Here is a 17762-nt window from a genome sequence, read left to right as displayed (position 1 = left end):
ATTGTGAGAGCTGGCAGCCATTCAGAACAACCTATTGCTAGGGCTTCAACTGTACCCCATAACTCCTTACTACCATTCCCACTAAACATCAACACGGCAGGGGAGTTATTGGTGCCTGGTGAAGTCTGGAGCATCCTATAATGTCTATCTATACAATTAAAATTACCTGGGAAATGTATATCTGTTTGATATCTGTACACATTTTTTATAGTAGACTCCAACACACACACACGGGAAAATGTTGGTCTTGAAAAACCCAGCAGCGTTGCAGTTCTTGACACACTCAAACCAGTGGGCCTGGCAACTACTACCATACCCTATTCAAAAGCACTGAAATCTTTTGTCTTACCCATTCAACCTCTGAATGGAACATGTACACAATCCATGTCTCAATTGTCTCAAGGCTTAAAAATCATTATTTAACCTGTCTCCTCCCCTTCATCTACACTGATTGAAGTGGATTTAACAGGTGACAGCAATAAGGGATCATAGCTTTCACCTGGATTCACCTGGTCAGTCTATGTCATGGAAAGACCAGGTGTTCTTAGTATTTTTTTTTACACTCGGTGTATAGAGCAAGTACAATCTTAATGCTGAAACAACATTAAATAGTCTCAACCATATTCCCACTTCTTGTTTTTTTAAATTATGTTATAGAGCATGAAAATAGGATGTTACCCAATACGTGAAAGGCCACAGTCAGTCAATCCCCACAACGTGCAAACAACTCACAAACGACAACTGTGGATTATTGTCACTGCAAACACTCAGCAAGATGCAGACTAGCTGCCATGTGTCACATAATCACTGCAATGAACATACCTGTCTGTCTAAACATAGCATGATGATAGAGAGCAAACACAAACACTCTTCTGTTTCCGCTTTGTGACATACTGTAGGGGGCAAGTTGAGAAACCAGAAGATCTGGTACTGTAGACAGATAGCTGCAATAGCGTGTGGACACGCAATATTTCCCCGTTTCATCAGACACTCTATTGCTTGCCCTTTATTTGTCTCGCCATGACGATCGTCTTACTCGTTCTAGTTACAGACACAGGGTATGTGTTTGAAATGACACCCTGTTCTTTCTACAGTGCACTACTTGGGCCCGGGACAGCTCTCACTGTGACTGTAGATAACAGATAAGCCCTTTCTGATCTTAAGAAATATATAAATGTACACTCACCGGCCAGTTTATTAGGTCCATCCATCTAGTACCGGGTCGAACCTTCCTTTGCCACCCGAGCAGCATGAATAACTCTACCTACATGTACATATTACCTAAATTACCTCAACTAACCGGTGCCCCCCCACACATTGACTCTGTACCGGTACCCCCTGTATATAATCTTGCTATTGTTATTTTACTGCTGCTCTTTAATTATTTGTAACTTTTATTTCTTATTTTTTAGGTATTTTTCTTAAAACGACATTGTTGGTTAAGGACTTGTAAGTAAGCATTTCACTGTAAGGTCTACTACACCTGTTGTATTCGGCACATGTGACAAATAACATTTTATTTCATTCTTCGGGGCATTCTACAAGGTGTCGGAAACTTTCCACAACGATGTTAGTCCATGCTGACACGATAGCATCACGCAGTTGCTGCAGATTGGATGGCGGTACATTCATGCTGCGAACAGCCCGTTCCATATCTGTTTTTGGTTGAGGTCTGAGGACTGCATAGGCCACTCACTGTCATGTTCCAGGCAATGTTTTTCCACTCCTCAATTATCCAGTGTTGGTGATCGCGTGCCCACTGGAGCCGCTTCTTCTTGTTTTTAGCTGATGGGAGTGGAATCTGGTGTGGTCGTCTGCTGCAGTAGCCCATCGGTGACAAGGATCGACCAGTTGTGTGTTCTGAGATGCCGTTCTGCCCACCACTGTTGTACTGTTCCGTTATTTGTGGCCCCCCCCAGTTAGCTTGCACGATTCTTACCCTTCTCCTTCGACCTCTCTCATCAACGAGCTGTTTTTGCCCACAGGACTGCCACTGATTGGATGGTTTTTCTTTGTCGCGCCATTCTCGGTAAAGCCTTAGACACTGTCGTGCGTGAAAAGCCCAGGAGGCCGTTTCTGAGATACTGGTTCTGGTGCGCCTGGCACCGACACTCATGCCAAGCTCAATGTGGCTTAGGTCACTTGTTTTTCTGATTTTAACATTCAGTCGAACAGTAACTGAATGCCTCGATGCCTGTCTGCCTGCTTTTTATAACAAGCCACGGCCACGTGACTCACTGTCTGTAGGAGCGATCCATTTTCGTGAAAGTGGTGGTGTACCGAATGAACTGTCAGGTGAGTGTATATGCTAATTTACAATATAAATCAGGGAATTGGATTCTTCCAGTCTGAGTTCACACAGATCCTATCTTTATTACAGTTTACAGTTTCTTTTTACCAGAGCACCAGTTTCCCCCAAAAAATGTTTTTCTCAAAATGGTATTATCATTTGCTTGCAGCTTAATCCTCTATATATTTATGTTCAGTAGAATACGGTAAACAGATATAAACCAACATCAAACATCATTACTCATCCATAATCTGTCAGAGCAGTAAAGAGATTTTGAATCAGTCAGGGAACTGTTTAAGTGCATACCCTGCTAACCTGGGTTATTTGGCATAACGGTGCCCCACACTGTATCTTGGGAACACAGCAGAGAGAGGTTCTGACCCCACTAAGCCACCGTACCCGAAATTAGCAGGGTGGAACTCTCAATGGAATAGAACTCTTAGATCTCTCAATTAGAATCAGAATGTTTAGAACGGGAACTCATTCTACTTCTATGGGAGAACTCCTAGTCCTGAGAGGAGCAGAGGGGACTGAGGGACTGGGGTTTGTGCCAACTGGCCCAGTCTGAATGGAACACAGTAGAGCCTAAAGGACAACACAGCCCAAAGAGATTAGGTTAATGCAGAACCTGTATCATATGATTTAGGTCCATTGTCCCTCTGTTCTGTCTATATGGCTGTGAGTTTCTATTTATTTCTCTGTGTCTGCATGGTGGCCTACATTCACAAGACAAATATTTGTCAGAGTAAGATAACATGCTGAATGTCTGACACGGATCTATTAGGCTTTGTTTCACTGTATTACGCTACTACAGTACATGTATTCAAGTCTCATAGCCACACATTGCTTTGAGACTGAACCTATAAGCTGTGAAGAGGCCAAAATGTGGATGGATTGATTTTCTCTCTCTCTCTCTCTCTCTCTCAATTATGGCTGTGACGGATACTGGCAGTCTGCATGCAGCCTATAGTGTGGGACCCTAGCGACCCCACAGCACAGCCAGTGAATTGGTATTTCTTCTGAGAGAAGCAGAGGTCCTCTGCCAACACCAAGAGCCTGACAGCTGCTGAACGGATGGCAGAGGGCCGTCTTTCTCTCTGCACAGACACACCCAGGCTGACATAGAGGAGAGGACAATTTGGGGGGGGGGGGGGGGTGGTCGAACTAGAGATTGACAATGCAACAGGTATGGCTTTAGATATACATTGAAGACAACAAAATGCTCAAAATATACAATTTATTCAAAATATGTTAATGCACCCATTAGTATTTTCCAGTAATTACAAAATCAGTCGTTTTTATCAGTTTTCCTTATTAACAACAAATCATTATAACACAAATGTTGATCAACCATCAGAGCAAAGACAGATTCATTTTCAGCACATCTGACAGTCTGCCTGATAGACAAGCATTGGCTGCAACAATAGGAAAGAACAGTTGGAGAGGCATTTTTGTAAACTTAGGTCCACTGGTCACATAATATATTTCAGATTTCAAACATTTCCACCCCTGGGAATTCATACTTAGACGTACAGTGAAAAAGTATTTGCCCCCTTTCTCATTTTTCTCTACTATTGCATATTTTTGATACTGAATGTTAGCAGGTCTTCAACCAAAACCTATTATTAGATAACGGGAACCTGAGTTTACAAAGAACGGTCATTTTATTTATTTAATTAACAAATGGGACCCATGTCATCCAAAAAATTCTACTTTTCAATCATCTGTCCATAGAACATTCTTCCAGAAGTCTTGATAATCGTCATTTTGGAAAACTTGAGTAAACGTTTTGGACATGGGTTCTATTATGGGGCGGCAGGTGGTCTAGTGGTTAGAGCGTTGGGCAGGTAGCCTAGTGGTTAGAGCGTTGGGCAGGTAGCCTAGTGGTTAGAGCGTTGGGCAGGTAGCCTAGTGGTTAGAGCGTTGGGCAGGTAGCCTAGTGGTTAGAGCGTTGGGCAGGTAGCCTAGTGGTTAGAGCGTTGGGCAGGTAGCCTAGTGGTTAGAGCGTTGGGCAGGTAGCCTAGTGGTTAGAGCGTTGGGCCAGTAACCGAAAGGTTGCTAGATTGAATCCCCGAGCTGACAAGGTATAAATCTGTCGTTCTGCCCCTGAACAAGGCAGTTAACCCACTGTTCCTAGGCCGTCATTGTATTCCACAGTAAGAACCTCATACCAACGGTCCAGCATGGTGTTGGTAGTGTGATGGTTTGGGGTCAGCATGGTGGTGGTCCTGCTGGTCCTGCTGACTCAGGACCTGGACCACTTGCCTTAATAGAAGGAACCATAAATTCTGCTCTGTATCAGAGAATTCTACAGGAGAATGTCAGGCCATCTGTCTGTGAGCTGAAGCTGACGAGCAGCTGGGTCATGCAGCAAGACAATGATTCAAAACACAATGAAGTCTACATGAAAATGGCTAAAAAGCAACACATTTGAAGATTGGAATGGCCTAGTCAAAGTCCAGACCTAATCCCAATTGAGATGTTGTGGCAGGACTTGAAACAAGCATTTCATGCTTGAAAACCCACAAATGTCGCTGAATTAAAGCAGTTCCGCATGGAAGAGTGGGCCAAAATTCCTCCACAGCGACGTGAGAGTCTGATCAACAACTACAGGAAGTGTTTGGAGTCATTGCAGCTGAAGGTGGCACAACCAGTTATTGAGTGTAAGGAGGCGATTACTTTTTCAAACAGGGGGCATTTGGTGTTGCATAACTTTGTTTATGCAAAAAATTAAATAAAGTATGTAATTGTTGTGTTATATGTTCACTCAGGTTTCCTGTATCGAATATTAGGTTTTGGTTGAAGATCTGATAACATTCAGTATCAAAAATATGCAAAAGAAGAGAAAATTAAAAAGGGGGCAAATACTTTATCAGGGCAACAATGGCCACTAGTTATACAGCCTTCTGCCTTTTAACATAGTTCATATTTAAAGGAGATCTGATAAAAGTCTTGGCTTTGTGACCATATGGTATGAATAACTGGAGTACAATGTCACAGCAATACCAATAACATTGACAACTAATGCAATTCTTGGACAGTTGATCAAAACATTGACTGTACATTTAAATGTTGTTGACACTATACACAGACAGGGCAGGGCAGGGCAGGGCAGGGCAGGGCAGGGCAGGGCAGGGCAGGGCAGGGCAGGGGAGATGGCGGTGGGTACAGGAGATAACCGAGGAATAACACTAGTCTCGCACACCATACTTCCTCCGCAAGGTCTGGCCCTGATACAGTCTCTGTTACGTGGGTTAAAACCTTTCCCTGCCCCCTCCCCCCGTCCCCAGTCCATGTCCCTTCTTCTCTGGAAGACTATTTAGGACCATTAGGGACGCCGTCGGGAGAGGAGAGGTTTTGTGGTGCTACTACTACTGCAGACTCGAGGGGTAGCAGTAGTCTGCCACTACTGTAGGCCCGTACTCTATAATGTAGCCACAGGTTAAAGAACAACAAGAACTGAACCAGCCTCAACTACTTCCTCCTATACTAGCTGCTCCTTTAGCCTGGTTCCAAATCGTTTTTTTGATACCTTACCAACTTATTGTCACTCATTATCCTGACCGGATAATTCCATAAGGAGTTGACAAGAGCAGGAACAGACCGTCACCCAGGCTACTAGTTGTTTCCCATTGTGGAGGTGTTTAGCATTGTTTACAAGGTAGAACACAGACACACATTCTAGAATGGTAGATGTAGTAGTCGTAATTTTTGTACACTACAATACCACACACATTGTCTGAGTTAGTGGTGATAAGAGTTGACTATTTGCTAGTGTAATTGTTATAGTGTAGTGGGTTTAAGTCTCTTAATTTTCAAGCACTGTCTGAGGCTGGGTGAATCAATATCATACTTAATACATTACACTATTTTATTTCATATTAATGAACACTTGTGTTAGAGACAGTTACAGTGTCCGTGACAATACAATGGTGATTTAAACACACTGTACACACTCCTCAGTTCCCTAGACAACACTGTATCTACTGTGTGTGTTGTACTGACCATGGCAAATACAAAATAAGATATCAAATCACATGTTATTGGTCACATATACATGATTAGCAGATGTTATTGTGAGTGTAGTGAAATGCTTATATTCCAATAGTATGTTGGTCCACCCTTATACAAGCTAGCCAGGTACGGGTGAGGATGAACAGATGCAGTGCCTGGCTAAAACACTGGATTAATAACCCTTGTTGACTCCACAGGGGATATTTACATTCTAAAAAAGGTGAAGTGTTTCTAGCCTGATCCCAGATCTGTTTGTGCCAACTCCATGACAGTGACACCGATAACGTTGGCAAGACAGTACAACCAGATCTGGGATCACAGGTAAGTATAGACATACTGTCAATGTACCAGCTCATTCTAATGCATTCACTCTCCATAGATAGACCAATAGAATTAAAACACTGTATAACCATAGCCTTTATACATTACATTAATCTTCATAAATAAACAGCAACAAAAACTGTACACATTTTCAAACAATATTTTTTTCTTAAATTACGAACAAATAAGACATGGGGCATATGAACCCCCCTTTCTACCACGTTGATCACTGTCAGTTTGGATACGGACGGTCAGCAAGAGAAGACATTCAATGGCACATTGTTTCAAATGTCTTTAGTACAGTAATCCTTTCATCCTTCACAGGAACAGATAGATGGTAGACAGTCAGTAATACTGTTCTGTTACGTTATTAACCATTCCTTCCCTTTGCTGAAATAGTTAGCATTTGAACGAGAATACTTCTTAGGAAAGACGACCCTTCCCTCTTGCTACTCAGTGGACCCACACAGGTACACTAATTATTACGAGTGTATTCTGATATGGTGGAGCGGATCTTTGCCATGTTTTCCCCCTCATACACTTTCAGAAACAGTGGATACAAGGAGGAATGTGGTTTGAAAACAGTGATTCAGTCAAAAGTTGTAAGACACCAGATATGGTTAACATGGGAGAGCACACTGCCTGGCCATCTATTCCTTTATAGGGCACAAGACCTTCCTTCTCGTAGGGGCTAGGGGCCATCTTGTTCCACCTCCTGGCCCTCTGCATCAACCACAAGCTATCACAGTGGCTCCTCCACAATTCATCTGGCCTGGATTCCTCACGTCCTTACAGGACGGTCATTTTCCAGAGTAAGGGTATGCTCCATACTGGCCTGGCCTGGAGTGTTAAACAGTGGGGAGGGACAGGAACCAATCACCTGGCTGGACCAGCTCCACCTTTTGGTCTCCCTCTGTGTAATCTCTTCCTGCTTCCTGCTCCACAGTCACAAGACCATCCTGCTCTGACACGCTCTATCCGGGAAGAAGTTTCCCTTAGGCACAGATCTAGAATCAGCTTTCCCTCCCCGAACCCGAACCTTAATCCATTGGAGGAAAACACAGTAAGCCTGACCTTAGATCAGTGTCATGGGGTGACCTCCACCTCCTCCCTAGGAGACACAGCAGCAGCTGCCCTCCTTTGGTTCCTCATCATCTATTGGCTGTTTGAGTTTGAGAATGGGCGGGTCACCACTTGCCGGGGTGTAGTACACTGTACTGCCATTGGACGAGACGAGGGGCATACGGGAGTCCACAGGGCTCTGGGGTTCGGGGGATTCTGTGGAGCCGTTTCCTAGGTGACCGTTGAGGAGCGGGTGATTGAGGAGCTTGGCGGCCGACCTCTGCTTTTTCAGTTCCGACAGGGTCTGAGAGCGCTCTCTGGGCAAGGAGGAGGAGGAGTCCTCTGGGAGCTGATCGGATGACGCGCTCTTCGTGTCAGGGGATGGAGGCTCGTCATTGGTTGGCGGCAGCTGACTGGGAGTGGGCGTGGACGTCGTCGTGGAGACGATGCCATTTTGTTTGATGATGCCGCTAGGAGCATCTTTCAAGGTCTTCTGTAGTTTGGGTCTCTCCACTACTGGCTTCACTGGAATCACCTGGGAGACAGAGGACATTCAGATTACTGTTACTAACTGGGAGACAGAGGACATTCAGATTACTGTTATTAACGATTACTAACTATGAGACAGAGGACATTCAGATTACTGTTACTAACTATGAGACAGAGGACATTCAGATTACTGTTATTAACGATTACTAACTAGGAGACAGAGGACATTCAGATTACTGTTACTAACTGGGAGACAGAGGACATTCAGATTACTGTTATTAACGATTACTAACTATGAGACAGAGGACATTCAGATTACTGTTACTAACTATGAAACAGAGGACATTCAGATTACTGTTACTAACTATGAGACAGAGGACATTCAGATTACTGTTATTAACGATTACTAACTAGGAGACAGAGGACATTCAGATTACTGTTACTAACTAGGAGACAGAGGACATTCAGATTACTGTTACTAACTGGGAGACAGAGGACATTCAGATTACTGTTACTAACTGGGAGACAGAGGACATTCAGATTACTGTTACTAACTGGGAGACAGAGGACATTCAGATTACTGTTACTAACTAGGAGACAGAGGACATTCAGATTACTGTTACTAACTGGGAGACAGAGGACATTCAGATTACTGTTACTAACTAGGAGACAGAGGACATTCAGATTACTGTTACTAACTGGGAGACAGAGGACATTCAGATTACTGTTACTAACTGGGAGACAGAGGACATTCAGATTACTGTTACTAACTGGGAGACAGAGGACATTCAGATTACTGTTACTAACTGGGAGACAGAGGACATTCAGATTACTGTTACTAACTAGGAGACAGAGGACATTCAGATTACTGTTACTAACTGGGAGACAGAGGACATTCAGATTACTGTTACTAACGGCTGTTATCCACGGTGACTAACCACTGTTATCCACGGTGACTAACCGCTGTTACCCACGGTGACTAACTGCTGTTATCCACGGTGACTAACTGCTGTTATCCACGGTGACTAACCGCTGTTACCCACGGTGACTAACCGCTGTTATCCACGGTGACTAACCGCTGTTACCCACGGTGACTAACCGCTATTACCCACGGTGACTAACCGCTGTTACCCACGGTGACTAACCCAGATTTGTTCGTCGGACTTCCAGATGGTGAAGCGTGATTCATAACTCCAGAGAACGCGTTTCCACTGCTACAGAGTCCAATGGCGGAAACCTTTACACCACTCCAGCTGATGCTTTGCATTGAGCATGGTGATCTTAGGCTTGTGTGCGGCTGCTCGGCCATGGAAACCCATTTCATGAAGCTCCCGACAAACAGTTATTGTGCTGACGTTGCTTCCAGAGGCAGTTTGGAACTCGGTGGTGAGTTTTGCAACCGAGGACAGATGATTTTTACACGGTGCGCGGTTCAGCACTCAGCAGTCCCGTTCTGTGAGCTTGTGTGGCCTACCACTTCGCAGCTGAGCCGTTGTTGCTTCTAGATGTTTCCACTTCACAATAACAACACTTGACCAGGGCAGCTCTAGCAGGGCAGAAATGTGACGAACTGACTTGTTGGAAAGGTGGCATCCTATGACGGTCCCACATTGAAAGTCACTGAGCTCTTCAGTAAGGCCATTCTACTGCCAATGTTTGTCTATGTAGATTGCATTTCTGTGTGCTCAATTGTATACACCCGTCAGCAACAGGTGTGGCTGAAATAGCCAAATCCAATTTTGTATACACAGTGTATTAGTTTCTGTACCTGACTAGTTTGCACAAGGGGACTGTGTTGAGCTTCATGGACAGCAGGAGCACAAACACCGCTTAGTTGAGGTAATTGAGGTAATATGTACACGTAGGTAGAAGTAAAGTAACTATGCATAGACAATAAACAAAGAGTAGCAGCAGTGTAAAAATGGGTGGTGGGGGGGGGTCAATGCAAATAGTCCGGGTAGCCATTTGGTTAGCTGTTCAGGAGTCTTATGTATTGGGGGTAATATAGAAGTTAATATAGTGATACATGGGCCACTTTCTTTGAGAGCCTTTGTAATGTCCTTTTTAACATGGGGCTTACTGTTGGAGTAGACCTTTTAGTGTTTAACTGTTTTAGTGGGTATTACTCTCTACACAGACGCTCATACAGTAATAGGCTACATGGGTTTTCACACACATGTGCGCTAGGAGAAACATTCATCCATACTAACCGTAGTAACCGTTGTATTGATGGGATGGCTGTTCTCCTGGTCCGTCTCCTTCTCCTGCTCCTCCCTCCCTCCTTCCCTCCCTCCTTCCCTCCCACCTCTCCACACGATGGCCTCAGTCTCGTATTCCTTCACACGAAGGTTGTGTCTGTCAGACAGGCTTGCCCTCCGCACCACTTTCCTAAAACACACGCAGGGAGGAGAGGGGTTCAGTGTTCCTGTAAAATCAAGGTTTATTTATCACAGTCCTGGAGTTTTACATGTGACTTCTATACCAGCACTAACACACCTGATTTATAATAAAACTCAGCTATTAGTTGAATCATGTGTTAGTACTGGGCTGTAACAAAAGCAACCCTTGCCCCTCTCCATGACCACATTGAACAACACTACTGTAGTAGAAGACAGTGGAGAAGACGTAATAGTCTGCATACAGTTTCTTCTCTGTCCAGTAGAGGTCAGTACATACCCACGGCTGCCTGCGCTGGATGTCCTCCTACACAGGGAGGTCTTGTGTTTAAGCTGAGACTTCATGATGATGTCGTGTTTGTGTTTCAGGTCCAGCAGGATGGCTCGGAACTCCTCGTCTTCACACAGGTCTAAAGGTCAGAGGTTAGAGGTTACACAAGGAAAACACACACACACACACACACACACAGAGGATGGCTCGGAACTCCTCGTCTTCACGCAGGTCTAAAGGTCAGAGGTTAGAGGTTACACAAGGAAAACACACACACACACAGAGGATGGCTCGGAACTCCTCGTCCTCACACAGGTCTAAAGGTCAGAGGTCACACAGGGAACACAGAGACCAAAACACATCTTCCCATCAACCACTGCTCTGTGGCCTGGTAGGGGTTTACGTTTTGTTTGTTTTTTACAACAACAACAAAAACAGAACAATTAGGCAAAATATAGGCCTCCTTGCTCACACACACTTTTTAGTTCTGCCCAAATTTTCTATAGAATTGAGGTCAGGGCTTTGTAATGGCCACTCCAATTGACTTTGCTGTCAAGGTATGCCAAGGGGGATGAATACTTTTGCAAGGCACTTGTCACGCCCTGACCTTAGAGATCCTTTATATGTCTCTATTTTGGTTTGGTCAGGGCGTGAGTTGGGGTGGGCATTCTGTTTTGTGTTTCTATGATTTTCTATTTCTATGTTTTGGCCAGGTATGGTTCTCAATCAGGGACAGCTGTCTATCGTTGTCTCTGATTGAGAACCATACTTAGGTAGCTTTTTTCCCCACTGTTCTTTGTGGGAAGTTAACTTTGTTTGATGGCACATAGCCTTAAGCTTCGCGGTTTGTTTTGGTATTGTTTATTGTTTTGTTGGCGACATCTACTATTAAAAGTATGTACGCTAACCACGCTGCACCTTGGGCCTCTTCTTACGACAGCCGTGACAGCACTGTAATTGTAAAATACTAAATAGATTTGGTAAAATTATCTCCAAGAGTGCTTCTGAGAAAGTTGCTTAACTGGAAATAACAAAATAAATGCATATCGGATAACTGGTATTTCGCTTTCAGTTGCTCAAATGACACAACGATTCCATCTATATAACAAATGTACTACATGCGTCATTCTCTTCTCCAATGTTGGAAAATGTTGTTACCCGAGATCATTGACAGGAGTCTGTTTTGCCACACGGGTGTTTCAGGTGACACGTCTCCTTTCAGACTAAAGAACTTACGAATTTCATGCTAAGATCTTATGAAATTGATGGTACAGGGATTGCTTGTTTTTGTTGATATAGTCTTGGGGTTCCACTTGTAGATAATATTACTCCCAACCTCTTAATTAAGAGCAAACCATTTCCATCTGAGTCCAAGAGGAGGCTGGTTCAGCTTCAAATGAGAATTAAATAAATCTAATTTGTGCTGCCCAGTAATACATCTTGAAATTTGGCAGACGGAGACCTCCAAGACGATAATATTAATTTGTCCAGGTTCACCCTTGGGGTTCTACAGTTCCATTCAAATGGTCTTGTTAATGGACTTATAAAAACTCTCGGGTAAGGATTATGGGTAAGGATTGAAATAGGTACAGCATCTTAGGCAGGAAGTTCATCTTAATACAGCTAATTCTCACAAATAATGTAAGAGGCAGATCTCTCCATCTATTCAAGTCATCCACCACATTCTGAACCAAGACAGTTAACCTTGAACACATTTCTTAAGTCATTATCAACTGTGATTCTTGGATATTTGAACCCCTGTGGCGACCATCTGAAGGAACCTGTTGGTTCACAGATGCTATAGTCAAAGCAAGTCAGTGGAAGTATTTCACTTTTGTTCATGTTGACTTTGTAATCTGATATAGAGCTGTATGTACCCAATAGTGTCTGGAGTTCTGAGAGGGATCCAGTCGGGTCAGAGAGGAACAACATAATGTTGTCTGTGAAAAATGAAATCTTGTGCGTTATCTGGCCAACCTGAAAGCCCTTTATGCCAGGAACCGTTCTTATGGCCTCCGCCAGGTGTTCTATGGCTAGCACAAAAAAAGGAGTGGGGAAAGTGAACAGCCCTGTCTACTACCTCTAAAGAGTGGGAATGTGGCTGACATGCCATTAGTGGTGATCTTGGCTTGCGGTTTATGGTATAATGTCTTAACCCAGTTGACAAACAATGGACAAGTTAAACTTAGCAAGGATCTTGAATAGGTATGTCCACCAGCTATCAAAAGGCTTTTTGTCTAGAGACACTGCAGGACTAGGATCACCCATCACACTGGCCATGTGAATTACATTGAATAACTTGTGCAAATTATTGGTGGGGGATCTTTTCTGTGTAAAGCCTGTTTGATCGGTGTTGATCAGGTTTGGCAAATAGTCCTAATCTATTAAGTCATCTCCCTGAAATAGATTTATAGTCAGCATGGTGGAGAGAGATTTGCCTGTAAGAAGAGCATTGTAGAGGATCTTTATTTTTCTTATGAATAACTGTTATAATAGCTGTGGAAAACTTTGCTTCTCAGCAGCTAAATTCAAGAGAGGAGTAAACTAATCCTTCAACTCCTTCTAGAACTCAAATCCATTGTCTCCTGGGGATTTGCCGGATTGTAGAGAGGAAATTGCCTATCATTGCTAGTTCCGTTCCATCAGAACTGTATAACTTTGAATAGTATTGTTTAAATGACTCATTCATCTCTTCAGGGTTGAGACACTTGACCATTTTGAGTTTCGATAGTGTTGATGGTTCTCGACTTGTCCTCAGCTTTTATCTGCCATGCCAAGACTTTGAAATATAATACCCTAAGGACTTACAAAACTGAAAAGGCTATTCGTAGAACTAGGCAAAGATATTATGAATTGGGGGAGAAAAGGCACAGTTTTTTATTCACCAATAAGCAGTATGTTTCTTTATAGCCAGATTTTTGGTGTTCCTTTAGTAGTAACGTAAACTCACGTAAACTCGTACATCGCCTTGGTCCGTACAATTGCCCTTATTTTAGCACCCCAAAAACGTAATACTTCCAGATCAACTGTAATGTCAATACCATTGTAAAGCACAATTTCTCCCCTTTCCAACAGAATCAATTACATGACCTAAACGCTGCCCGTTTCTGCATAATTCAAGCAGGCAATGAGCTCCGTCGGGTCTTTTTAAAAATGGCGGGTGGGGAAGTGAAACTTATGCGTGATAGTGAGAAGGAGAGATGTTGTGTGGGAAAATAGCTTTTTTTCGCTCGATCTGTCAACTTATCACCTTATCGCCTCTAAATTGTAAATAGAACACTATAAAGAGTGTATATAATGTGTCGTTACATACCTATTTAAAGGTTTGTGTCAAATTTGAATTGGGTTTTTAGGGCGGTGCTAAAGTAATCTTAGAAGTAAACAGCGGCTTTGAGAATGATGATCGCATGCAATGATGCAAAAAATGACTGTAACGGCAGCCTTCCCTCTCTTCACCAGAAGAGAGAGTGTAGCAGGGATCGGACCAAAACCACCCACAATCACCAACACAAAACAAGCCACCTATATATGATTCTCAATCAGGGACAACGATTGACAGCTGCCTCTGAGAACCATATTAGGCTGGACACAGAAACAGACAAACTAGACACACAACATAGAACTCCCACCCAGCTCACGTCCTGACCAACACTAAACAAGCAAAACACATAGGAACTATGGTCAGGACAAGACAGTACCCCCCTCCTGAGGTGCAGACTCCGAACGCACCCCTAAAACTCAAGGGGAGGGTCTGGGTGGGCATCTGTCCGCGGTGGCGGCTCCGGCGGTGCACTCCATCATTGTCTTTGTCCCCCTCCTTAGCGTCCTTTGAGTGGCGACCCTCGCCCCCGACCCTGGTCTAGGAACCTTCATAAAGGTCTCCCCTAGATAGAGGAGATAGCTCAGGACAGAGAGGTAGTTCAGGAAAGAGAGGTAGCTCAGGACAGAGAGGTAGCTCAGGACAGAGGGGCAACTCAGGACAGAGGGGCAACTCAGGACAGAGGGGCAACTCAGGACAGAGGGGCAACTCAGGACAGAGGGGCAACTCCGGACTGAAGGGCAGCTCCGGACTGAAGGGCAGCTCCGGACTGAAGGGCAGCTCCGGACAGATAGGCAGCTCTGGACTACTGGCAGCTCCGGGCTGAGGGGCAGCTCCAGGCTGAGGGGCAGCTCCAGGCTGAGGGGCAGCTCCAGGCTGAGGGGCAGCTCATGACTGGAGGGCAGCTCATGACTGGAGGGCGGCTCATGACTGGAGGGCGGCTCATGACTGGAGGGCGGCTCATGACTGGAGGGCGGCTCATGACTGGAAGGCGGCTCATGACTGGAGGGCGGCTCATGACTGGAGGGCGGCTCATGACTGGAGGGCGGCTCATGACTGGAGGGCGGCTCATGACTGGAGGGCGGCTCATGACTGGAGGGCGGCTCATGACTGGAGGGCGGCTCTGGCAGCTCCTGACAAGCTGCCGGCTCTGGCAGCTCCTGACTGGCTGGCGGCTCTGGCAGCTCCTGACTGGCTGGCGGCTCTGGCAGCTCCTGACTGGCTGCCGGCTCTGGCAGCTCCTGACTGGCTGCCGGCTCTGGCAGCTCCTGACTGGCTGGCGGCTCTGGCAGCTCCTGACTGGCTGGCGGCTCTGGCAGCTCCTGACTGGCTGGCGGCTCTGGCAGCTCCTGACTGGCTGGCGGCTCTGGCAGCTCCTGACTGGCTGGCGGCTCTGGAAGCTCCTGACTGGCTGGCGGCTCTAACGGCTCAGGACAGACGGGCGGCTCTAATGGCTCGGGACAGACGGGCGGTTCTAACAGCTCGGAACAGACGGGCGGCTCAGATGGCGCTGGGCAGACGGATGGCTCAGACGGCGCTGGGCAGACGGATGGCTCAGATGGCGCTGGGCAGGCAGGCAGCTCAGACGGCGCTGGGCAGGCAGGCAGCTCAGACGGCGCTGGGCAGGCAGGCAGCTCAGACGGCGCTGGGCAGGCAGGCAGCTCAGACGGCGCTGGGCAGGCAGGCAGCTCAGACGGCGCTGGGCAGGCAGGCAGCTCAGACGGCGCTGGGCAGGTAGGCAGCTCAGACGGCGCTGGGCAGGTAGGCAGCTCAGACGGCGCTGGGCAGGTAGGCAGCTCAGACGGCGCTGAGCAGGCAAACAGTGCAGGCGGCGTTGGGCAGACGGCCAACTCTGACCTGCTAATGCTCACAGTAGGCCTGGTGCGTGGTGCCGGAACTGGTGGTACCGGACTGGAGACACGCACCTCAAGGCTAGCGCGGGGAGCAGGAACAGGGCACACTGGACTCTCGAGGTGCACTATCGGCCTGGTGCGTGGTACCAGCACTGGTGGTACCGGGCTGAGGTCACGCACCTCAGGGCGAGTGCGGGGAGAAGGAACAGTGCGTACAGGGCTCTGGAGACGCACAGGAGGCTTGGTGCGTGGTGTAGGCACTGGTGGTACTGGGCTGGGGCGGGGAGGTGGCGCCGGATATACCGGACCGTGCAGGTGTACTGGCTCCCTTGAGCACGGAGCCTGCCCAACCTTACCTGGTTGAATGCTCCCCGTAGCCCGTCCAGTGCGGGGAGGTGGAATAACCCGCACTGGGCTGTGTTGGCGAACCGGGGACACCATGCGTAAGGCTGGTGCCATGTACACCGGCCCGAGGAGACGTACTGGAGGCCAGATATGTTGAGCCGGCTTCATGGCACTTGGCTCAATGCTCAATCTAGCCCGGCCAGTGCGGGGAGGTGGAATAACCCGCACCGGGCTATGCACACGTACAGGAGACACCGTGCACTCTTCCGCATAACACAGTGTCTGCCCGTACTCCCGCTCTCCACGGTAAGCATGGGAAGTGGGCGCAGGTTTCCTACCTGCCTTCGCCACACTACTCTTTAGCCCCCGCAAGACATTTTTGGGATTTCTTCTCGGGTTTCTGTGCTAGCCGCGTACCTTCATAACACAGGTTCCCCTTCTCCGCTGCTTTCGCTCTCCTAGCTGCCTCCACCTGTTCCCATGGAAGGCGATCCTTACCAGCCAGGATCTCCTCCCATGTGTAGCAACCCTTTCCGTCCAACACGTCCTCCCAAGTCCATTTCTCCTGGTCCCGCTGCTGCTGCTGCTGCCACTGCTGCCCGTTGCTACGCTGCTTGGTCCGAGATTGGTGGGTGGTTCTGTAACGGCAGCCTTCTCTCTCTTCACTAGAAGAGGAGGTGTAGCAGGGATCGGACCAACACGCAGCGTAGCCAGTGCTCAACATGTTTAATTAAACGAAACAAACCGATACAGAAAAGTGGCAAACAGAAAGGTGGCAAAACAAGCCACCTATATATGATTCTCAATCAGGGACAACGATTGACAGCTGCCTCTGATTGAGAACCATATTAGGCTGGACACAGAAACAGACAAACTAGACACACAACATAGAATTCCCACCCAGCTCACGTCCTGACCAACACTAAACAAGCAAAACACATAAGAACTCTGGTCAGGACGTGACAATGACTAGGTATCCTCCCCTTATGAAAGGCTTTTAATGTATCCCAGAGTACAAAACTATTTGGAGAGGACGGACTGTGTTTTTCACAGAAAAAACATAATTTGATCTCTGATAAATTGACAAAGTTCTGCGTATTTCAACAGAGTTGGGTTTAGGCACCATCTATAGGTTCCTTGAACTCCATCTGGCATCAACACAGAAAGTGTGAGGCGAGAATTATCTGAGATGGTTCTGGATAAATACTCAGTTTCCACAACTCTATAGGTTTGGTTTTATGGCGTTTTAGACCCTAGTACAGCAATCATGTATACAGTATAGTAGGGTTGGGTATTGCCAGGGAACTCACGATACAACATTATCACGATACTTAGGTAGGCGATTCTACACTGCTCAAAAAAATAAAGGGAACACTTAAACAACACAATGTAACTCCAAGTC

General features: G+C 46.2%; 1 protein-coding gene across 2 annotated transcripts in view; it reads right to left on the bottom strand.

The window, feature by feature from the left end:
• Positions 1-3513: 3513 nt before the first annotated feature.
• ppp1r16b (protein phosphatase 1, regulatory subunit 16B) overlaps positions 3514-17762 on the bottom strand; it is a 178829-nt gene continuing 164580 nt past the window's right edge. For both annotated transcript variants that reach the window (XM_055918075.1, XM_055918074.1), the window contains exons 9-11: positions 10853-10982; positions 10387-10564; positions 3514-8222 (exon numbers count right to left, since the gene is read on the bottom strand). In XM_055918075.1, the coding sequence (XP_055774050.1) occupies positions 7737-8222; positions 10387-10564; positions 10853-10982 (794 nt within the window). In that variant the 3' untranslated portion in view covers positions 3514-7736. The remainder of the gene's footprint in view (positions 8223-10386; positions 10565-10852; positions 10983-17762) is intronic.

This window comes from Salvelinus fontinalis, chromosome 3 (genome assembly GCF_029448725.1).
Source record: "Salvelinus fontinalis isolate EN_2023a chromosome 3, ASM2944872v1, whole genome shotgun sequence".
In the NCBI taxonomy this organism is placed as follows: Eukaryota; Metazoa; Chordata; class Actinopteri; order Salmoniformes; family Salmonidae; genus Salvelinus; species Salvelinus fontinalis.
The sequence above is the reverse complement of the archived record's forward strand: the minus strand, read 5'-3'. Positions and strand labels throughout refer to the sequence as shown.